Source organism: Chlamydotis macqueenii, chromosome 11 (assembly GCF_036417535.1).
Source record: "Chlamydotis macqueenii isolate bChlMac1 chromosome 11, bChlMac1.mat, whole genome shotgun sequence".
NCBI classification, from domain to species: domain Eukaryota; kingdom Metazoa; phylum Chordata; class Aves; order Otidiformes; family Otididae; genus Chlamydotis; species Chlamydotis macqueenii.
This window is the reverse complement of record NC_141566.1, coordinates 1502107-1523997: the sequence shown is the minus strand read 5'-3', so window position 1 is coordinate 1523997 and position 21891 is coordinate 1502107. Positions and strand designations below refer to the sequence as shown.

Sequence of the window (21891 nt, the reverse complement as noted above, 5' to 3'; positions counted from 1 at the left end):
GCACCTTGTGGAGAATCCGGCTTTTTAAACCACTTAGGACTTGTGGCACGCTACGGTGCACCGCTGTCTGCAGCACAGGGCAGCAGCACCCCTGGTATGTTTAAGCCAGGGCTGGTTTCCCACAGCGAAAGGCTTTGTGATGCTTCAGCACCTGGAGAGATGATCGCTTCTCACCACCCCCCCTCAGATTCCAGCGTTCACGGGGCTTTTTGCCAAGTGCAGGAGAGGGATGAAATCCAGCCCTGGTGTTTGCGAGCTCAGCAGCACTCCTCAGCAAGGGAGCTGGCTCCAGGGGGTTGATGTTAAGAGTTACCTTCTCCTTCCCTCCTCTTCCCCACCCCGGAAAGGGACGCAATTTGATTCCCTCATCAGATCCTCCGTGCACGGCCAGGAACCCTGACATGCTGAAACTCACAATGCTTTCACCCACAAGGGTTTTCCAGGCCCTTGCCGCAGATGATAGCACAGTCCTGTGTGTGAAAGATGACTGTTTATTGAAAATATTTTATTGCTTTCTAAAAATCAGTTGAATAAACTTCAAAGAGATACAGTAAATAAACCAGCAAAAGTCTTTAACAAACCCAATTACCTGGCATTTTCCTTCTCTGCAGGAAGAGAGCCAGCTCTGTAAGAACAAGCTGAGAAGACCTGGTTTTGCCGTAGTTTGTAGAGGTTGAGCTCCTCTGACCGCACAGCATTTATGCCTAAGTTCCAGCAGAACTTCAGGTGAAACCAATGAAGCAGTTCACTGGTTTCAGCTGGAGTTCGATCAGCACCTTGCACCTGAGTCCGGTAAGAATAAGATCCACATTTTGCAGAGGCTAAACGAGCCACTCACTGCACAGCCTGCAGTCTCTGCCGCGGAAAAGCCCTCACATTGGTTTGAAACTTCTTGTCACCTCCTCCTGGTCAGCAGCTACCGCTCTGCGCTCAATCTGCACCCTGGAGGAAACGTACCGTGCGATGTGCACAGGTATGTTACAAGGCAAGAGAGCGGCTCCTAGCACCCTCAAACGCCGCGCAGATGATTTTCCTCAAATCCATACTCTGCATAGGATAACGTGGGAAGGGAGGGTCTTCCACAATGCCCCAGCACTTCTAAGGAGCTATTATTGGAGTCACCGAAAGGGTAATTCCACCCTCCCCTTGACTGTGAAATACAGAAAATGGCATCTCAGGTAACGGCACGTCTTGTTTAGCATTGGGTTCTGCGACCTCTGCCGAGAGAAGACCCCAGCCCCCGAGGCCGCGCTCTGCCTCCCCTGTTTCAGAAAGCCCACTGTATTCACCACGCGGTACCTGAACACATCCTCCCTTCTCCCTCTCCCGCTTCAAGTGTCGCGCAGTGTTTTTCCCCAACACGTAACTATGAAACGCTTCCCGTTACTCTGTGCCCCAAACCGAAGGTATTAACTCCTAGTGAAAGCAAAAAAGCTGTTACTCTGGGGCCGGGCTGCCCCCGACACGACGCTTTCTTTGGGAATGTCGGCTCTCCAGTGAAAGCTGGCAGTCTCCGCAGGTGGAAATGTGACCTCTGGGTGACTGTGGTGTGTAAGTCAGCTCTGCACTGGGATAGTTCAGCGGTATCCATAGAAAGATAAGTCACCCCTGCAGCTGGGAAACCTGCCCCGTTCCCCAGTTTGTCATTTTCCAGCAGACACCTTCCTCGCGAACACGAAGCTGCCCGGCCTGCACGGGAGTCAGAAGCGAGTGTGATTCTCGCCGCCGACATCGGGGGCCGGCACCGGCACCGTCTCTCCCGAGGCAGCCCTGCCCACCCCGTTGTGCACAGCGTGGCCATGGTTCCGATGTTCTTCCCGGCTTTTTGTGGCGCAGGTGCCACTGTTAGGGGCCAATGTTTGCTTCTTCTGCACCTGCTCCAGTATCTGCAGCACCTGAAATGAGTAACCACAGTTGTGAGTGGGTTAGTAATTAGGGGGAAGCACTCATTTCTTCACCAGCTATTGAAATAAAGCTAATGAAATATTGAAATTCTCCTCAAGCTCTGTGCCTGGGCTCAGCCTTGGGGTTACGCTAAGGATTTCTCTCTGCCCAGAGGTCTCTGGGACAGGTGTAAATGGAGAGCCTGCCCCGTGGAGGTCCGTGCCCTTGGATCTCAGAGCTCTTTCCATGACGAACCAGTCTCTCCTCACACGTTCCCCAGCAATGTGCTCAGCCAGAGACGCAGTGGTGTCCGGAGGCAGGATCAGGACACGGGCAACTGTTTTTCTGCTCTCTCACACCACCCACCATGATGACTCCTCATGCTACCACAGATTTCTTTACCTCCTTACAGAACCAGGAAACCCCCAGTCTGAAACCGACTTAATGGAGAGGGGGAAAGGGAGCAGAAATAAAATCAAGACCGATTTTACCTGAGACTTGGGGATGATGCCGACCCTGAAGAACCCTATGTTTCCACTGTCGATTTTGGTGCAGTCCACGACGGTGGAGGCAATGTTCTCTGGAGAAGGCCCATCACAAAGAACTGCATCCACCTGAAGAGCAACGGATGTTCACACCAGGTTCCCCTCAGGCACTTGGGAAAAGAGAGGGCAGTTTCTCCCTCTCAACAGCAGGTCATTATCATCAAGGGCAGCTCTGCTCCTTCCTGCCTCGTGGTATTGACACTAACAGCTGAATTTGCAATGAATCAACTTAATAAAAGCAGAGAGAGAGCTCTGTGTGGGGTGTAGGTCAGCAGTACAACAAAGACAGCTTTACATCAGCTGAGGAGCTTTGAAGAAGTCCCATCCACAAGCATAGGTGTAGAAACCCAGGTTTTTGAGGAGCTAGAGGTGGAAGATTTGTAGCACCTCTTATTTAAAACTGCCCTCACCTAAGCTGCCAGGAATACACAAAATGTGGCACAGCCAGGATTCAGCAGGGAATCCTGAGTGTGAATCCAAGTGTGAATGAATGAATCCTGACTGTGAATCCAAGACAGCCACGCGAATGGCCATGACCACTGTGCTTCCAGAACTTAGGGAAGTTCTAACAGCCAGGAATATTTTAGAGCTTTGGCACCAGTTTTAGACCAGCTTCAGCTTTAGAAGGGAATCCCCCGTGTTCTGACAGCTCAGCGCTAGCCGGAGCCCTGGCGCGTTCAGGCGTCAGTAGTTTTACTGCTTACAAGCAAAGCAGCATTTTTTTGTTGCTCATATCATTCTGTGTTGGAAGACAAACTAACTCACGTTGCCAAGCCGCAACCATAGTGTACAAATCAGAAGAATTTTGGTTTCCCACCAAGTTCTGTATTTTACACTGTTCTTTCACTAGGACACCAACATGAGGAGTGTCCACAGGATGTTTTTAATGAGATGCTTTCCCAGATTCTTGATATCACCTATTGATTTGCCTACTGGAAACAAAGCGGGTGTGTTCTTCCATCCCCACATCTTTTGGCACCCGCCGGAACAAAAAGCCACAGAGCCCAAGTTACCTTATTTCCCAGCTTTGCGTAGACTTGGTTGTGGTGGGTTGTGTCTGCCTCTCCCGTTGGGTTGGCTGATGTGACCACAATGGGGCCGACCTGGCGACAGAAAAACGGGAATAAAAGCTCTGAGCAGGTTTTGCTGTATAGAACTAATGACTTGGACTCTGAAGTTCACTTGTGAGTCTCTGCGATTCTAAAAAGAACTTGGTGTGATTCACCCAGGTAGAGACGCCTACTATGGAGGCAACCACAGTCCCACCAAATCTGTGTGCAAGTGACTAACGCCCTGCTGAACTGGGGTTCATTGACGTTGATCACAAAAGAACATTTTGTTTTCCAGCAACAGCAACTGCCAAAGACCTACAATGCCTGTCCTTGAAATGAGGAGAACATGCTGGGTATCGCAGTTCCTTTGGCCACATTCTGGACCTTCTGAAGTTATCCTGGCTTCAGATAAGCCTGTGCTTGCAATAAAAAGGTTCTGTGTAAGAAACCAAAGTGCCTGTTAATTATATCTTTTCTGGTTTTCCGACCTGGCAGTTACTCCTTTTACCATCTTTTCTGCAATAAAATCAGCTAGCTGCTGCCAGCATACCCGCCCCTTCTCAACGATATTTTTCTTGTGGGAGTTACTCATTTTAGCACTTTTCACTCCCCAAACCTGTCTGAACACGCTAGGATCCTCACTTCACTGAGAAAAGAAACAGAGAGGAGAGGTGACATGCCAAGAGGGCTGACAGAGTTCTGGCCTCTCGCTGTCCTTCTCCCTTCCAGCAGGCCAGGGGACCTGGGTGCGAGTGGCTGACACCAAGCCTGCTCCCTGGACAGTGGAATGGCAAGGTCTGGTCGCCAGCGCTGCTGGGACGCGCGTGCTCCAGCCACTCACCAAGTCGATGAGGTGCGTGGTGACAGAGCAGTCGGGGATGCGGATGGCAATGCTCTGAGGGGTACCGACGTATTTAGCCGAGTCCCTCATTCCCAGGAAGTCCACCCATTCACCTGCAAAAGGAAGAGTCACATGGCACTTATGGATGTTCATCAGTCCAAACACAATGCTCTTGCCAGAAACATCGCCACAGAGCACGTGGCGTTGCAGGGATGCATGCCTCAAGCTGAGGTTTCAAAGCCAAAGCTCTCCAGCGAGCTCGGAAGCAACAGCATTTCCTCACCTCTGGGAACCACCAAGCTAATAGGAGATGGCCAGGCAGCCTCCATGAAGTCCCAGAGGAGGGGAGTGAACAAATGCTTTGCAGGTTCCAGTTGCTTTAGGCTAGAAATCCAGAGTGACATGGGGCGATCCTGAGCCTGGCGCTTGGACCTGGAAAAGAGGCAAGAAAAATGAGCCTGGAAGTAAGATGGAGATTTATTTTCAAGCTGAGAAGGAAATTGTGGTGGCAAGGCCTAGAGTTAACACAAGGTGTTTAGGCTCTGGCCCAGGTCACCAGGCTGTAGTAAAAGTAGGACTGTCCAACAGACGGCCTGACAGGAAGGGACATTAAGGACTAGTCCCAATCAGGAATGGCTACTCCAAATCAAACTTTTAGCTTCTTGCGTAGCGATGGGTAGAAGTCCCAATTGCCCAAGTTCTGAGGAAACCCCACCAGTACGAGGGGTCCTGGGTGCTTACAAAAGCACAGCTAGAGGCACTGTTAGACACGAGGGGGGTTTTGGTTGTGACAAAATGTACCTACAAAAACGTACAATAACCCCCAGCCCCATTTGTCACTTCTTTGGCTTTTCTTGTGATATCCAAGCTACCTGGCTCTATCACCTGCCAGGAGCCTTCAATATCATAGAAAACGATTCCAGCTCAACTGTCTCCTTCCCTCATTCAGATCTTCTCCCCCAGGCTCATCACCTTGCTCTTCCCATGAGGGCTAAGCTACCTGTCTCACTGCTCTCGATGGCTGCTGTAGCTGGTACTCAGCAGCCGCTGTAAGTCCCAGAGGCTTGTTGAGACTAGTCAAGGAAGCTCCAGTGGGGCAGCAAGACAAATACTTACTGGTGAGCTTTCTCCACAGCATCGGGCCGATTACAGGCTGCCACAAGCACATACACCGTATCCGTGGGGATGCCGCAAGTCCCTCCGTTCTTCAGGATATCTGTTGGCATGTGAACAGGGCAGAACCCCTTGAGTCACTAGAAGTGAGGGGCTGTAACTCACGGAAGAGCTGTCACAGACAAAACAGCCAATTTGGTGCTCTCATCTCCTTTTGTCAACTAACTATTTCCTCTGACAGAGCATTTTCTAGCATTCTCCAAGAGGAGATGTGGCATTTAGGGGAGTTCTGGGCCACGTTCATCAGGGCCAGAAGTCATTCAGCCCTGTGGGGAGAGCAAGCACCACGCACTTGCTCTGCTTTCTCTGTACAAAGCTTTCAGCGGTCGCCCCAGCCTGGAGGACTGATGTATCTCAGACTGGATGAGCAGACAGGGATATGATATGGGAGACGCAGCAACAAATTCACTGCTAAACCCAGCTCCTAACAAGGAATCAGTCCCATTTCCCCCACAGTCTATTTAGCTTCTAACGATGCTTATAACCTGGGCCACTTTGTCAAAATGTCATCCGATTATCAGGATTTCCACATCTGGATTTGAAAAATGTTCTTTCAATAATGTTCTGCTACAAAACCTCCCAGAACTGACCCTCTCCCCCCACATTATTGTCCTCTGTATTTCCCTTACCTGCAATTCTCTTGACTGAGGAAGCTTTCCTGGCAGGCAGGTGAAGGCACTTGGTCGTTCCTCCCCCCACACCACTAAGCTGCACAATGGGCCTACCCATTGGTAAGCAGGAACCCTCAAAGGTGCTGTTGAAAAGGGCAGACAGGAAGCAGTAAAAGCTGACCAGGCCAAAGATGAGAGTGGCAGCAATGTCATAGCCGGCTGGAAGAGCATGGATGGCATCCAGCAAGAAGCTGATAGCGATGAGAAAGAAAGTGAGGGAGTAAAAGAACCAGGCGATGTTTAAGAAGAGTGTGCAAAAGACAATGAAGCCATTGAAGAGCATGAATGCAATGATGCCAACTGCTGTGTGGAAGCTTCTGGTGGTGCCATAGAGGCCGCCATATCTGGTCAAGCCCCAGATGATCCACATGACAGCATAGAGAATGAAGGCACTGCTCTCCAAGGTTTTACCCCGGGCAAAGGCCACCGAGCCGCCTAGAAGCTTAAGGATCCCACCAGCTACCACTACCCATGGAATTACAACAGTAGCAAGCGGAGCCTGTGGGTCCCCTGTCCTCGTGACAGCAAAAGAAGCGAGGACGCTGCATGCGTAGCCAAGTACCTCTGCATCTGCATACTTGGAATACCCTAGGTAGGGAGTGTGAAGGTCAGCCCCCTCACGAAGCTTCAGAAAACTGCTGCGAGCAAGCAGGGCCTTCATAGCACCCCTCCCTGTTGGGATCTTGGCACTGGCTTTCACGTTGTACAGGTGAATCAGAGTCATCACGGCTGAGGCCACGAAGATGGCCACATCCACGCCTTGGGGTCCACCTTCAAAAAACCCCTTGGGACGGCAAGCTAGTGCGATGCAGTAGGCCACATAAAACAGCAAATATAGGCCATCCACTGGGCTCTTAAGAGTGAGAAAAAGAGCCAGGACAACAAAAAGAATGGAGAAAACCACCAGGAACGGAGTAGGGAAAGATGGCTCCTCTGGTTGCCAGATTGGGTACAGAAGGCAGTAGCCTCCAGCAAATTTCAGGATGGAAGTGAAACCAAAGAATGTAGCCATCAGCACATCCATCGCACGGTATGACAAAATGCAGACGCCAATCTGGTAGACCCCAGCCGCCCACAGCCAGGGCACTTGACCGATAAATAGCTGGCCAGTGACGCCCAGGAGCCTACAGCCGAAGACACTGGCAGACAGCATGTTCAGGATCAGACCGGTGACTGCAAAACAATTCATGCTGCCGCTGGTGGACTGGATCTGCTCACGGGTCTTCTTCTTGGCCAGATCCGTGCCAGGGAGGGCAATTTTCTCTTTGCTTAGGAAATAGAGAATCCTTCCCAGAGCAAAATAACCACCGACCAAGCAGATGACCATATAATTGCAAGCCACAGCAGAGGAACCGAAAGCTGTGCTATAAAGCATGGCAACTTCATGAGCACTGGCGAGCGAGACAGCAGAGGCAATCATAGCTAGGATGACCTCTCCACAAAGGAAGCCCACCGCTGCAATAATGAGCAGGGCCAAAGTAAACGTGACCAGGCCAGGCACCATGGCATTGCGGAAATCACCAGTGTCGTTCAAAACTCCTTGCCCTCCCAGGATGAAGACCACTCCATAGCCGCACCAGAACACTGAGATGGTCAGGCAGAGAGACAAGAACAGGGAGGCATTTCTTAGGCTTCTCCGAACTCCTGTGAAACAGATGACCACGGAGACACAACTGTGATTTCAAGACAGTAGGACAGCATTCATTCTAAAAAGTTAACCTAGCACTGCCAAGTCCACCACCAAACCACGTCCCTCAGCACCACACCTACATGTCTTTTAATGGAACCATAAAATCCAAAGTACTCTCAGAAAGCCTGGGAAATCACGTATTCAGTCTGTTAAAACTCTCTGAGATCCTAGTAAAGCATTCGTTCAAAACTAACATTGATTTCTTTGGTTGCCTCTACAGGAAAAAGCTGTGATAGTGCCATGCTCCTCGAGGAGAACGAATCAGTGGTCTGGCAAGGCTGCCAGTTCGTACAAACCTGTTGGCAAAGCAGACCAGAACATGCAAACCTATAGAAGGGGCAGGTCTTGAAGGCAGCCACCCTCTGAGTCTTACCTGTATACGCCAAAAGAGACGATAAGATCAACAGAAGGACTCCTAGAGCCGTGCTGGGGATCAGAGGGGCTGCTCTGGGTAAACTGTAGAAATGCACTGCCAGTAGGAGTGATCCTGTGTGTGACAGGGAGGTGGGAAAAAAGAAAGAACTTGTAAGCTTTGCCCAAAACACCCAGGAGAGAACCAGAGTGGCAGGAGCAGGGAACAGAGGAAAAATAGCAGCACAAGATCCACAAATAAGGAAATTTAAGGAGCTGAGGGGGTGTATTGTAACTTGGTTTGTGTCCAAGGTCTCACCTCTTTCTGGGTGCCTATCAAAAAACTTGGACTTAATCATGTTTGAAAGTGCTCCCTTGTTGTCAGCTAAAGGTAAAAGTCAGCTCTCCGACTCCAGTTACACAAAAGGCAGACAGACGCACGCACGCTTTCCAGATGATCACGTAAGCCTTGCGCCTACAGAAAACTAGCCTGAAAATGGAACGGGGAGCACTCAGCAAGACAAAACACAAAGGAGCAGACGAAAAGGAGTGAACACAGAAAACAGAGCTGCAGGGAAAATGGCCAGAAAAGAGAGGAAAGTGCATCCAAATCAAGATCATTTATGAAAATGACTACCAAAAGGTTTTGATTTGCTTCCCACCCCAGGATGGATCGAGCACAAAAGTTCAGGCCAGCACTTTAAAGCCAAGACAAATATTTTGTTGGCTGCTGAAACAGGCAGAGGGATCCCTGGATCGAAAAGCTTTACCCAGGCAGAGAAGATTCAGAGTAAACAAACTCCTTAGCCCCCTTTGCGAAGGGGGTGCCCATGACAGCCAGTCCCAAGCCCATCCTCCCGTGCCAAGAAGACTCGATCCCTACCTGCGGAAATGCCCAAGAGCCCTATGGAGGAATGCAGTGATTCAGCTTTTCTGTCTGCCATCGCAGAGTCCGCTGGAGACCCAGATGTGGGCTGAAATGCTGCCTCTCTTTCCTCCCTAGCTCTTTATAACCAAACCAGCTCCTCTGGCCTGCGTTCCTCCCTGCTCTCCACCCCTTTTCCCTACAAACATCTTCTGTTAGTGTTCCCTTCTGCATGCGGGAGGAAATGCAAACGAGTTCCTTGCTGCAATAAATTTCAGCCTGTGAGTCAGTAGGGACTGCTGGTAGCTCCCTCCAGGGGCCTGTTCATTTTACTGTTGATTAACCTTTGTTAAAAAAGACACTTGAAAAATAACACGAAGGGTTTATTACTCTTACTGCCTTTTTACTACTGCCAGTGAGGAAATCACACCAGTTAAAATTAAGGTTTTTTAAAGAATCCGTCTTGCTGGAGCAAACAAGTACTTTGCAAGCCCAGGAGCTCCTTGGGGACCAGTTATTTCTCCTCACACTGGCCATGGTCCTGCTGTTTGTCCCTGTCACAGCTATGAATGCCTGGCAAACCCAGGGCAGACTCAGCGCCATTCCCTTAGAGGTGACTTCTGTCCATGTGTCACTCCACATCCACCCAATCCAGCCTCTCTGCGCATGCTCACAGGGAACTCCTCCCGTGCGGTTCTCCTGAGCGGGGTGGCAGCGCAAACGTGCAGTCTGAAGACCATCAGCGTGAGGAGAAACCTAGAGGAGCCCTGCGGGCTTTCCAGAACTGCGCAGGCAGCGAGCCTCAGTCATTACCATGATCGCTGCTGAGTCCCAAGGGACCTATTCCCAGCTTCCTACTACTTCCCATGGAGGATATGTCATCAGGGCATAAAGGTCTTTACCAACAGAGGAGAGGCTGCAGAAAGCAGTGAACACTGGTCTCAGGATGATGTTGGGTCACACGTCAAGTGGGAATTAGACAGAGAACTGTTCTGTGAGAGCTAACAGGGCTTTGATGGAAAACAGGGGCAACACTTGCCTGCACCTGTGTGCATTACTCCACTGTTCTGTTTGCGTGCAGTGGACCAGTCAGGGTCAGTTCCTGCAAAGGACTCAGCTCCTGTTCCCATCAGCCCCAGTTAAAGCAAATTCCACTCTCGGCCTCTTGACAAGATAAAAGATACAAAACAGTGTGAAGAGCTTCATGCTGATATCCCTGGGCTGGTGGAGGATGGCTCTGCAGAGGCCCTACGGCAGCAAGCTGCGATGTTCCTCTTGGCAGACCCTGCTCTATGTTCCCCCATAAGCCACGCTCCGCCGCCAGGCCTGGAGGACAGAAAAGCTGCTGGAAATGAGACTTGGAGCTGCACAGACTGGAGCTCAAAGACAGCCTCCAGGATCAGCCAAGAGGCGTTAGATCTGTAGCAGCATCCAGAACAACCCCAGACTGTCAGGACCATGTCAAAGGACCCTGCTCCTCCTGCTCTCTGAGCCAGCTGGAGCATGACGGCACGCTTCCATTGAGCAGCTGGATGCCTACAACGGCTCCCAAACTTTCCTGGTTTCTTCAGTGCTTTGGAGAACAGTTATCTTTAACTGTGTTCACCCTTCAAGAAGAGCTTTGAGGCAATGGGGTTCCTTCACACTCATCTTCACTAGAGTATTAATGCAGATTAAAACAAGGCGTTAATATTAAAGCCAAATATTAAAGCCGTATTAACTGCGTGCAGACATTGCCACACAGAATGGAATAACTCAGCTGAAAAGTATTGTTTATCAACAACATAGTATTATTTATCAACAACATAGCATTATTTATCAACAACATAGCATTATTTATCATCAATACGTTTCTGGCAGACACATTTTTAGGTTCAACATGTCTATTGAGATAGATCTTAACACAGGAGGCAGCAAGCACTGGAACAAGCCTGGTTTACGGAGTTACACCTAACCAACGCTATCAGTAAGGGGAACCAGCTCAGTCAGTTTGCAACAGGCAGAGCTAAATGATGAGGTCTGCAGCAAGCTGTGCGCTTGTTTAAATCCCCAGCCTCTGGCTGTCTTTGTTCCATCATTAACAGGACTGCTCTCTAACCAGTTCAAGGAGGAAGAACCTATCTGTTCAAGTCGCAGCATAATTCAGCTGCTTTTTTAATGCAAGAGGAAATAACACATTTCTAACCTACAGTTAGAACACCTTGGATAGTAAAACAAACAGGAGTGAAAAGGCTCTGGGTGCTTTCCACACATATCTTACAGCTTAATTCCTGTTCTGGGCAATAAAAGTAACTGATGGGACAGCCTGTGTTAGGTTAGCTGGACTGCAAGTCCTTTCTCATGTGCTTTTTGCTCCTGCTTGTACAGGTAGCAGGTTGGAGTACGTGGTGCTTGGTATCTCTGGTTTTAAGAGACGCGTGCAATAAATGAAACCGCACGTATTAGCAATGAGTATCTTCCTCATGCCTACTAACGAACTTGCCAAAACACTATCCCATTATACACGTCTCTTCCAAATACGAGAGGCCCAAGGACAATTTCTTATAAATAACCCTGAAAAACATTCTTCAGCCATGCTGCATGAAGTTTTTTGTTATCTGAAGAACCACAAGACAGCCTCAACATGCCACGGTTATTTCAACAGCCCAAAGCTGAAACAGAGTGGTACGGAGCCATCTCAGGTGTGAGCATATCACGGACAAGGAAGAACAAGTCTCTGCACGAGCAAGGGATTTTCCCCATCACATGCCGGGAATCTTGCTGCCTTGAGCCGCTACAAAGGTCAGGGCTCTGCCAATTCCTGGTACCGCTTCCCTGGCAAATGGAGAGATAGTGCTGTTAATGAAGAATCAAGTTATTAATTTCTAACCTCAAGACCCAAAGGAAAAAGCTACAACTGAGTGCAAAATATCTGCTCTTGAGAGATGGGATATGAGGATAAGAACATTTAAGGTCAAAAAAGGAAATCTTGGTGTTAAAAGACCGAGGGTGCCTGTGCAGTGTAGGGTTTTAAAAATGGGGCACAGAGAGGAATGCACTGCCTTCAACATTTGCTCCGGGTGGGCTCCCTTCGATACCACCTCATGTGCACAGGCTTTGGTACTTTAGTCTGAAACAGAATGGAAAAAGGACAGCTGAGAAGGAAAAACATGGCTGCTCTGTTGAACAGGTCACGTCAGCTGGGGATGCTCTGGAGACAAGGTGCTGGGAAGAAGATCTGCAAGGGAGCAGTCGGTTGAGGAAACAAATAATATTTACACGCCCTGCCTGTGTCACTGGAAATAAATCCTTCTTGCCAGTAAGAAATTCAGCCCAACCCTCCTGGCCCCACCTGCTCCTGGGGGAGGGATTGCGCTATAAAAAGGCTCCGGGCAGCGAAGAGAGATGCACAGCAATTTGAGGCTCTCCAGGGAATCCTGCTCTGGTCGTGACCATGGGAAAGAGAGTGGCTGTCGTGCTGGCCGGCTGTGGGGTGTACGACGGGAGCGAGATCCACGAGTCTTCCGCTGTGCTGGTGCATCTCAGCAGGGAGGGGGCACAGGTAAGAGGCACGCTGGCAGGCTCCTGCCCCTTCTCTGGCTCCTCTCGCCCTGCTCTGCTCCGCAATCTCTCTCCCTTGCAGAAGGAACTTGAAGGAGCTTTGCAGCTTGCTGGGCAAACCACAAGCTCTCCGTTGCTGCTAGGGTAACACGAGCGATGGGAGTCAAAGCAAACAGCACAGCGCAGGAGCTGCTACAGCCAGCGCGGAGAACGCCCTAGTCTCTGCTCTGCTCTCACAGCTTTGCCGTACGAGGGGATTGGCTCGATGCTCTGTGCTGAGCTTATCCAAACTCTGAAACAAACTTTCCTAAACGCCTTCTCTATTCTTTTTGGCTGGCACTTCCTCTTTTCTGCTCAGATATTTCTGTTTAAAAGACTACTATCGGTTTTTGCTGTTTGACATACATCTTTTTAAAACCCTGAAGATTTTAACTGAAAATAGACAAGTTCTTGTGTCTTGAACTCGAATAGCGGTAAAAAAGGCAACCCTCAGGCAGCCGCTCTAATATCCCATTAGTCATGACAGCCACTCAGCGAGACTGGAGAAGGAGGGAGAGCAGCCCTACGGAACACTACCCTCAGCTCTGAGCCACCCGCAAATCCGAGTGAGAGCCGTTCTCCAGGGAATCGGAATTGCTCTATTAAATACAAAGGCACAGTGGTGATGTACCTGTGCTGCGGAGCCATCCCACCTAATTCTAAAGCCTTCAAAGTGTGCATTCTCTGTTCGGCTTAAAGCTGAGACTTATCCAGTCCTTTCCTCCACTGGCTCTAATTCTGATGCTTCTCTCCCAGAGCTGTTGCTTCCCTCCTGCCTGATGCTGAACGGGCAGGCTCGGAGCATCATCCCTTGATCGGCAGGGACCTCTAGTGTAGGAAACTCAGGCAGCATTTCCTCTGCCTCTCCTTTTTATTTTTCAGTCCTGCTTTGCCTAAGGAAACAAAGAGCAGAGCAGAGCAGAGCAGAGCAGAGCAAAGCAGAATAGAATAGAATAGAATAGAATAGAATAGAATAGAATAGAATAGAATAGAATAGAATAGAATAGAATATTTCAGTTGGAAAGGGAATGATTGTCTAGGCCGACTGCCTGACCACCTCAGGGCTGCCCAAATGAAAGCACGTTATCAAGGGCTCTGTCCAAATGCCTCTTAAACACTGCCAGGCTTGGGGCGTCGACCACCTCTCTAGGAAGCCTGTTCCAGCGTTTGACCACCTTCTTGGTAAAGAAATGCGACCTAACGCCCAGTCTAAACCTCCCCTGGCACAGGGTTGAACCATTCCCACGCATCCGATCACTATTCCTCTCCACGTCCCCTCCTCAGGAAGCTGTAGAGCAATGAGATCGCACCTCAGCCTCCTTTTCTCTAAACTAGACAAGCCCAAAGTCCTCAGCCGCTCCTCACAGGACGTGTTTTCCAGCCCTTTCACCAGCTTGGCTGCGCTCCTCTGGACACCTTAGAGTACCATCACGTCCTTCTTAAACTGTGGAGCCCTGAACTGCAAAGGTTTTACACTCCCAAAATCTATTGCCCATCTGTTTGCCACCCTCCACCCTTTAATTAACGTGAGTCTGAACCAGTACTGAAGGAAGGGGAAGCATTTTCCAGAAAAACAAATACTCAGTCTTTAGGAAAACAGTGGCTGGGGAGAAGAAACTCAAAGTCCTGTCTTTGAGAGAGGCGTGTGGTTTGACAGCAGCTTGCTGGGTGGTCAGCGCCCGTAGGGGATGACCAGCTTTGTGGGGGCAGCTGGGGCAGGGCAAATGCCTGAAGGATAACAGAATTTTTCCCTTCCTCCCAGGCAGAGGTTTATGCTCCTGATGTTGACCAGATGCATGTGGTGGACCACGTGAAAGGACAGCCAACTCAGGAGAAGCGCAACGTGCTAGTTGAAAGTGCCAGAATAGCCAGAGGCAACATCAAGGACCTAGCGAAGCTGGACGTCAAGGGGCTGGATGCCCTAATCATTCCAGGTAGGACGGCACGCGGGGTCTGCATGCCCAAAGTCTTGGGAACAGCTTAGACACGTGTAAGCCTTGAATGACATGGGATTCATGGGCTGGAGAGGAACTGTGCAGAGCCACTGGGGAAGAAGACGGGCCAGAAACAGGGACTGGAAGGACAAACATCTTCCATCTGTGCTGGCACCAGCATGCCAGCTTGGGCTTGTGTTAAAAGAGCACATGGCAATGCAGAAGCTTATCCCGAGAGGAGAGGGCAGATAACTGCTAATTGAATTATCCTCTGTACCATCTACTGAGCTTTTTCTTTACTGGATGTAGAACTATCTCCTCCCTCACCAACATGCCTACCTCCTTATCAGGAGACAAAAAGGCTGGGACAGAGAGGGAGTGACTCAAAAACGGAAAGCTTGGTCACTCTGGCAATTAATCTTTAGTGAAAGTATGACCACGTGATTTCAGTGGGGATGGATTAGGCCTGGAGCAAGGATTAAGAGACAAGTGGAAACCTGTCAGCAAGTTCCATCAGAATTCAGAAGAGAATTCACGGGTAAAACACAGTACCCAACAGAGCACTGATACCGCTCTGCAACAAAGGCACTTTGATGTCTCACCTCCTGGCAGTCAGCTCACAAAGGCTCAACCTGTCTGTTTTTAATTCTTTTATCAACATCGGATAAACGCTGCCATCCACCAAATCCACGTTAGCATTCTACCAAGTAATACCCCAGAAAAATATTGCCCTACAGCACTAATCTTCTGGTCCAATCTGTTTCTATTTTCACAGGTGGCTTTGGAGTGGCTAAAAACCTGAGTACTTGGGCCACCCAAGGCAAGAACTGCACGGTCAGCAAAGAGGTGGAGGGCGTCCTGAAGGCATTCCACGCTGCCAAGAAGCCCATTGGCCTGTGCTGCATTTCCCCCGTGCTGGCAGCCAAGATCTTCCCAGGCTGCGAGCTGACCGTGGGTCATGACACTGAGTGTGAGAAGTAAGTAACCCTGGAGTTCTGGTACTAAATCACACCATGAACGTCACAGAGCCAGCAATGCCTCCCCAGTGTATGTAGCACCCTGTCCCAGCTGTCCTGCCCGGACAGTTAAATTCTTGCCACAGGTTGAACATTGTTTCTGAGAACGAATGATCCACGTCAAGCATTTATTAAATTAACCTTGGTTGATAAATTCAATAATCAAGAGTTTTTGATCAGCACCCCTTGTACTGATGTACATGTACGTACATGTTCCTCTACATATGTCTGCTGTCAAAATTAGAAATCTGATTTTCCTTTCAATAGGTTTCTGTAATGGGAGTGTTTTATCATAGGGGGAACAAGAGACTGCAAGAATTGCAAAGGAATAAATCAGATTTGGAGTCAGGGAGACGTTCAGATTTCTGGAAAGGAGGAATGAAAAGTACCTGGCAGCATTGTTTTACTATTTGTCAGCAGATGAGAGCGCATGCTGTACCAGCGGATTTGTTTGTGTATTTGTATACTTCTTTCCACAACTCTGATGGCTTAAAATAAGACACTTTATTTTAAATACAATCTTACGTTTGCCTCCTCAATGCTCACAGCACTCACACATAGTCTCATGCACCTCTGGGTCCCAGAGCAGGAAAGACACCAGACCAGTGTTAAGCAGATCCTAAGCAGGATCAGGATGACTTGGCCATGTTATCTTACTTCTATGGGAAAAGCTGTGACGGAATTCCCTCAACGGCAGGGAAGGAACTATGATGGCTCAAGCCAGGAAGGGCTAGGAAGTAAAGCCACTTGTAGGAAGCTGGTGAAAAAAGGCCCAAACCGAAACACAAAGTCTGGGGTGGGCAGAGTTAAGTAGAGGAACACCTGTAGTGAAACATCAAGGTCTTATTTTGGCTTTACTTCAGATTTTTAACTCACTGTATTCTGTAGGTTTTCTTGGTTTGACCATCCATCTCCGTAATGAACAAACTTCTCACTCTATGCTTTCGTCAAATCGCTGCATCATGACAGCTTCCTCACATAGCGTTTATTCTCTCTTCTTCTTCTAGATGGCCGTACGCAAAGACAGCTGAGACCATGAAGGAGCTCGGCTGCAAGCACGTGAACAAACACGTCACCGAAATCCACGTGGATGTGAAGAACAAGCTGGTGACCACCAGCGCCTTCATGTGCAACGCCCCGATTCACGAGATCTACGACGGCATTGGAAAAATGGTCAAAGAAGTGGTCAGGCTTGCCTGAACGCCACAAAGCTGCAGCACCCATCTCCTCCGGAGTGCAGGCACTGAGCCTCCGATAACGTTCTTCCCCTTTACACCCACATGTCAACACGCAAACTGCTACGCAAACAGAGCTCTTCCCCCTCACCAGACCAGCCACCACCTGGGGGCTGCTGAGGAGGGAGAACTCAGGAGCCATGGAGGCGGTGTTCTGCCAAGGACACACCACCTACTGACAGCAAACTGGCAGTAACTGGTGTGCAGGCACGCATCGAGCTGGGGCTCAAACACAGCCGCTGTCTTTGGTTCTGAGCGGCCGAGGGGTTGCCTGGGTCACATCAGCCATGAGTGCGCTGTCCTGACATGTGCGTATCATACGCAACAGGAACTGGTCCCTTCCTGACATCCCTTACACATCCACCTTTGCCAGGGCTTCAAAGCTCCCCTCATATCTCCTCCTCACAGAGCAGAGGAACTCGTGGCAAAGGGAAGGTACACAGTTCTGCTACTGAATAAAATCTGGCACTTTTTACATGGGCTGAATTCTCCTGTCATTTCTTTGCCTTTTACTCCGGATCAGGACATGCTTTTAGTGCTACTGGTTGGCCCACGAGTGGGGAAAATGATACAGGAAGAAGTCACCAGCAACAAATTCCCTTGTTTTGCCAGGATTTGTCAGAGCCCAGGCTTGGCCATGAATGTCTCATCGAGGACGTTCACATCCCTCCATAGACCTTGCTGTGAGTTCTTCTGTGCAGAGCGCCAGGACAGGCGAGTGTCACAAAACTCCTCCTTTCAGCCACCAAAACTTTGTACCCCTCAGCTCTGTCACCCCTGAACGGCACCGGATCTCGGGCAGAGCGGGAGCACGACAGGCGTCTAGGCCGCTGTCCTGTATTTGGAACTTGTGGCGAGGGCTTCAAAGTGACAATCTCAGCTATCCTGCCCAGATACCTGAAGTCTTGTGACGAGCTGCACATTATTTCTGAGAACAAATGATCCACATCATGGTTTATTAAATCAGCCTTGGCTGATAAACGCAGTGATCAAGAGTTTTTGATCAGTACCCCTTATCACTTCCATATTCCTCTGCATATGTCTGCTGACAAAACTAGAAATCTGATTTTCCTTTTAACAGGTTTCTGTAACGGGGGTGTTCTACCGTACAGGGGCACAAGAGACTGCAAGAATTGCAAAGGAATAAATCAGATTTGGAGTCAGGGAGACGTTCAGATTTCTGGAACGGAGGAATGAAAAGTACAATACAATCTTACATTTGCAGCCAGTGAATATTCCTGCAAACATACAGGGCTCCCAGCAGCAGCACTGGTAACTTCCCCTTCTTTTGCAAAGAGATTTCTTTAAATGTGCGAAGTGAATGCCAGTAAGGTAAGCTGCTGCAGTCTAGTTACTTTTCAGTTTAAAGAAAATACCAAAAAGAGGGAGAGGACAATCACCATGAGACAGAGTATAAAACCCTGACCCCTGAAAATCTGTCACATAAAGAGTTCGCTACAGCTGGGCTCAAACCAAACTTTCAACTACTGTGAAACAGGTTTACGCTACCTGGCTTTGAGTCCTCTCTTTACCAAACCATAATCATTTGACACGTGGGTTTTAGTCAGAGAAGGATCTGAATACCATCACTGAAAGATGCGATTTGCGCGTGGAAAACCAGGAGTGTAAACATCTCAGGAGCACAAACAAGCAAGCACCTTGCTACATGTAAAGAGGTCAGCAGCTGGTAACGGTTCACAAACACAAGTTTAAGATCATCCACTTAAAAAAAAATATTGACCCATATTTTCGCCCATCTCAAAATAAATAAAAGACTGTAAGAAAAGTGAGGCACCTACCAAACGTATATACACACGCGCACAAATAAATAAAACTCTGTTCAGTAAAGGCTGGTCTTCTTCATGATCCGCAAGAATTCTCGCTCGTTCACTTCTCCATCCCCATCTCTATCTGCTTCATCGATCATCTCCTGAAATACATTTGTATGCAGAAATTAGATGTGGATTAGACTAGGATTAGAATTGTTAGATTAATTCAGAATTAGAACCACTTTTTAGTAAATCGTATTTCAGGGGACAGTGTGTGCTCAACATCAGACCTACTACGCTACAGGGTATTTAATGAACTAGACGCTAGCATGCTTTCATACATATCTATTTAGATAAAAATTTGTGTGGAAAATATTGTACTATAGGAACTGTCCTGGAAGAAACAAAGCGTTTGGAGTAGATTTGTTCATTTTACCTCACTGTAACAACATAAAGCTGCAATTCTACGTATGCAATTTCGCCAGCCATGTACGCTTAACCGGTCTTTCACCTCAGAATCCATTTCCCAACCACAAATTGACAGAAACTCTTCCATTTCTGCCAGAGGGAGGGGGCAGATTGTCCAACAGTTCAAGTGTAAAGATCCCACAGGGATCAAGATCCCCATTCCCTGCTCTGGCTGCTAGCTCTAGCACTTCGCAGACCAGTCAGAGAGACGGCTCAGTTCTCCAGGCAGAAGGGGAACCAGACTGTGACTATCTACATCGGTTTTAAACGAACGTAAAGATGAAAACAAGTAATAAATTATTATCTCACCACGGGGCACAGCGTGATCTGGACCCTTCTGTGTTCACTGTAGGCAAAGGCAGTGACTGTTTGGGTACGACACAGCCTCCCATACCAGGTACAAACCTGCAGCTCTTCATCTGTGAGATTTTCCCCCAGTTCTCTGGCGACGCGTTTGAGGTTTTTGAAGGAGATTTTGCCAGTTTCATCATCATCAAAGAGTTTGAAGGCTTTGAGAATCTCCTCTTTGGAATCTTTTTCAGCCTTAAAGTAGTAAGTATAAGTTTAAGGAAAAAAAAAGTAGTGGTTACATTGCAGGTAACACTCAAAGTTATAAAGGACAAGCATTAGAAACTCTCTTAGGAGCAAATTTAAAGAAGCCCAGCCAGCAGGAAGTACACGTACAAAAGCTGAAGGCGGACAGAGACACAGCAATGCTTCCTGAAACTCAGGGTTTCAGGGAATTTTTTTCTTCCATAGCTAGCCAGATGTCTTTGGGATTTCAGTATCTTCCACTGTTAAATATCTTTTTTTATTCAACACTTTAAAAGATTTTTAAAACCAGAGATTTCATCTGAAAATATCTTAAAACTCAAGAAAAGAAAATACAGTGTGTTGCTACCCCAGCAGTCACGGCATGTGTCAACGCTCCCTACAGCATTTTCAAACTCGCTTCCACTTTGACTTTTAAAACTGACATACCATTCTCTGCGTCATCACTACCAAGAAGTCATTAAAGCTGATTTTTCCTGTTCCTCCCTTATCGATATGTGATATCATTTTCTTGACCTCTTCCTTTTTAGGTTCAAACCCTAGTGCTCTCATAGCCACCTGTAAGGACAAAAAACAACAAAAAAAGTTATAAATCATACAAAGCTATAAAGAAAACCAGTGGAGGGAAAAAAAGTTTAACTTTACGCCACATCATGTTAAAATAAATATTCTGTGTCTCAAGGAGAACAGCAAGGTAAGGGGCAGACCTAGAGCAGCACTCCTCTACACACAAATCACATCAGGACGCAGAAACAGGAATACAACCATTCGTATTCCGGAGCTGAGCTTCAGTTAACTCAGAAATTTCCCAAACACGTTCTTACCATCGCATCCACCAGCCCCAGCTCAGAACTGGCAAGAATTTGGAGGGCAAGGCAACGTAACAGAGTCCTGGGAGAAAGATTTTCTCTGAGAAAATTTGGATTTTTTCATAAAGTCTTAGCATACCGATTTTGGTATATACTGTTAAAAATACTTGTGATGGATACTCAGCACAAAAAGAGTCCCATTTTGATAAATATTTTTAAGGAAAGGTCCCAAACTGCCACACAGTGCTGTGGGTAGCAATTTCCAAAACCGGAAAACTTCATGTTGTTCCATTCCTGTCAAGAAAATCGCTGCCAGTATTCCCTTTGCAGTGAGAAAAAAAGACACTGAGCAGTAATTTTTTTTTTTTTAAAAAAAGCTTATTTCTGGCCCTGTTGTAAGCAAGATGGCCAAATGGGAGACCCAGAAATGTCTCAGCAAAATAACTTCCAGGCGAGTGACTCCACGGAAGAAGTTTCCATCACACCTGCAACTCTACCACACTCTGACCTGATGGCACAAGCATGGAAAGTCTTAAGCTGCTAGACCAGAGGGAACTTAAATCAGTTAAGTTTTGATTCTAGTGACAAAAATCTTTTTCAATGAAGGTTGGGAAAACACTTTGTGTGCCTTTCCGACAACGCTCCTAGACAGCACACCCACGCATGCCTTCGCTTGCAGACACGCGCACGCACACCTACACAGCTCACGTTTCCCGCCTTTGATCAAGGGACAAGCTTGAAACCACCATCGCTTTGTCACCTCAGAACTGTGCTTTTAGCACTAGGAAACTTCTTAACCTCCAGCTCCTTAACATCTACGCTGCCGGCGCCGTCCGCGTCGAACAGGTCGAACGCCTCCCGGATCTCCCGCTCCTGCTCCTCGGTGAGCTCCAGCTTGGGACTCGCTTTCTTCCGCTGGGACGCTGCTCCTAGCGAGGCCTTCTTAAAGCCGGAGGCCTTAGCACAGCAGCACAAAGGAGGATCAGGCCCCCGCCGCGCCGGGAAGGGCGGCTGAGGCCCGCGGGACGGCGGCCGCCTCAGCCCCCAGCCCACACCGCGGCCCCGGGGCCGCTCCGCGCTGACAGCGGCCTCTCCCCGCAGCGCCGCGACCGCGGCGCCAGAGCGGAGCAGCGCGGGGCCCGGGGCTCCGTCCCGCCGGGCCAGGCCGGGCCGCACTCACCATCCCGGCGGCCGCTGCCTCGGGCCGGCTCCGGTCCCGTCGGGCCGAGACTCAATATCGCGCTTTCCCATTGGCTAACACCCTACGCCGCTGCTATGGCAACCCTCGCTCCTTTTTGGTGGAGAGCTGAGGGCGGGAGGCGCTTGGGGGATAGCTATTGGCTCACAAATGGCTAGGGCGGGTTCAACAGGTGACTGACGGGGAAGCAGAGCCTCTCCGCCCTCCATCGACGCGATTGGCCGAAGGGAGGAGGCCGCGGGCCAATCAGCCAGCGACA

The 21891-nt window shown here is 48.9% G+C and overlaps 3 protein-coding genes across 3 annotated transcripts; 1 reads left to right on the top strand and 2 right to left on the bottom strand.

Moving 5' to 3' along the window:
* Nucleotides 1-477: 477 nt before the first annotated feature.
* Nucleotides 478-9180, bottom strand: LOC104487088 (uncharacterized). The gene is made up of 9 exons (XM_010129952.2): nucleotides 9091-9180; nucleotides 8230-8343; nucleotides 6125-7810; nucleotides 5439-5538; nucleotides 4606-4754; nucleotides 4323-4435; nucleotides 3443-3532; nucleotides 2376-2498; nucleotides 478-1895 (listed from the first exon to the last, which is right to left on the bottom strand). Exons 1-9 carry the CDS (start codon nucleotides 9149-9151, stop codon nucleotides 1701-1703), a joined length of 2631 nt encoding a protein of 876 aa, XP_010128254.2. The 5' UTR covers nucleotides 9152-9180; the 3' UTR covers nucleotides 478-1700.
* CETN2 (centrin 2) lies at nucleotides 8230-21685 on the bottom strand. Its single transcript, XM_086756464.1, has 6 exons — nucleotides 21642-21685; nucleotides 21233-21398; nucleotides 20055-20183; nucleotides 19479-19616; nucleotides 18636-18766; nucleotides 8230-8343 (listed from the first exon to the last, which is right to left on the bottom strand). Exons 1-5 carry the CDS (start codon nucleotides 21683-21685, stop codon nucleotides 18677-18679), a joined length of 567 nt encoding a protein of 188 aa, XP_086612590.1. The 3' UTR covers nucleotides 8230-8343; nucleotides 18636-18676.
* Nucleotides 12470-17053, top strand: LOC104487082 (glutamine amidotransferase-like class 1 domain-containing protein 3, mitochondrial). The gene is made up of 4 exons (XM_010129947.2): nucleotides 12470-12613; nucleotides 14414-14585; nucleotides 15361-15562; nucleotides 16609-17053. The coding sequence occupies exons 1-4, from the start codon at nucleotides 12506-12508 to the stop codon at nucleotides 16799-16801; spliced, it is 675 nt and encodes a 224-aa protein (XP_010128249.1). The 5' UTR covers nucleotides 12470-12505; the 3' UTR covers nucleotides 16802-17053.
* Nucleotides 21686-21891: the final 206 nt, after the last annotated feature.

Coding starts and splice junctions, on each gene's coding strand:
- LOC104487088 (XM_010129952.2), bottom strand. CDS start 9,151: ATGGCAGACAGAAAAGCTGAATCACTGCATTCCTCCATAGGGCTCTTG. Junction 8,344..9,090: donor GCTCTTGGGCATTTCCGCAG/GTAGGGATCGAG, acceptor TGTCACACACAG/GATCACTCCTACTGGCAGTG. Junction 4,755..5,438: donor GCTGTGGAGAAAGCTCACCA/GTAAGTATTTGT, acceptor CCTCTTTTCCAG/GTCCAAGCGCCAGGCTCAGG.
- LOC104487082 (XM_010129947.2), top strand. CDS start 12,506: ATGGGAAAGAGAGTGGCTGTCGTGCTGGCCGGCTGTGGGGTGTACGAC. Junction 12,614..14,413: donor TCAGCAGGGAGGGGGCACAG/GTAAGAGGCACG, acceptor CCTTCCTCCCAG/GCAGAGGTTTATGCTCCTGA. Junction 14,586..15,360: donor GGATGCCCTAATCATTCCAG/GTAGGACGGCAC, acceptor CTATTTTCACAG/GTGGCTTTGGAGTGGCTAAA.
- CETN2 (XM_086756464.1), bottom strand. CDS start 21,685: ATGGGAAAGCGCGATATTGAGTCTCGGCCCGACGGGACCGGAGC. Junction 20,184..21,232: donor TAGATGTTAAGGAGCTGGAG/GTTAAGAAGTTT, acceptor TTGTCCTTACAG/GTGGCTATGAGAGCACTAGG. Junction 18,767..19,478: donor TCACAGATGAAGAGCTGCAG/GTTTGTACCTGG, acceptor AATGTATTTCAG/GAGATGATCGATGAAGCAGA.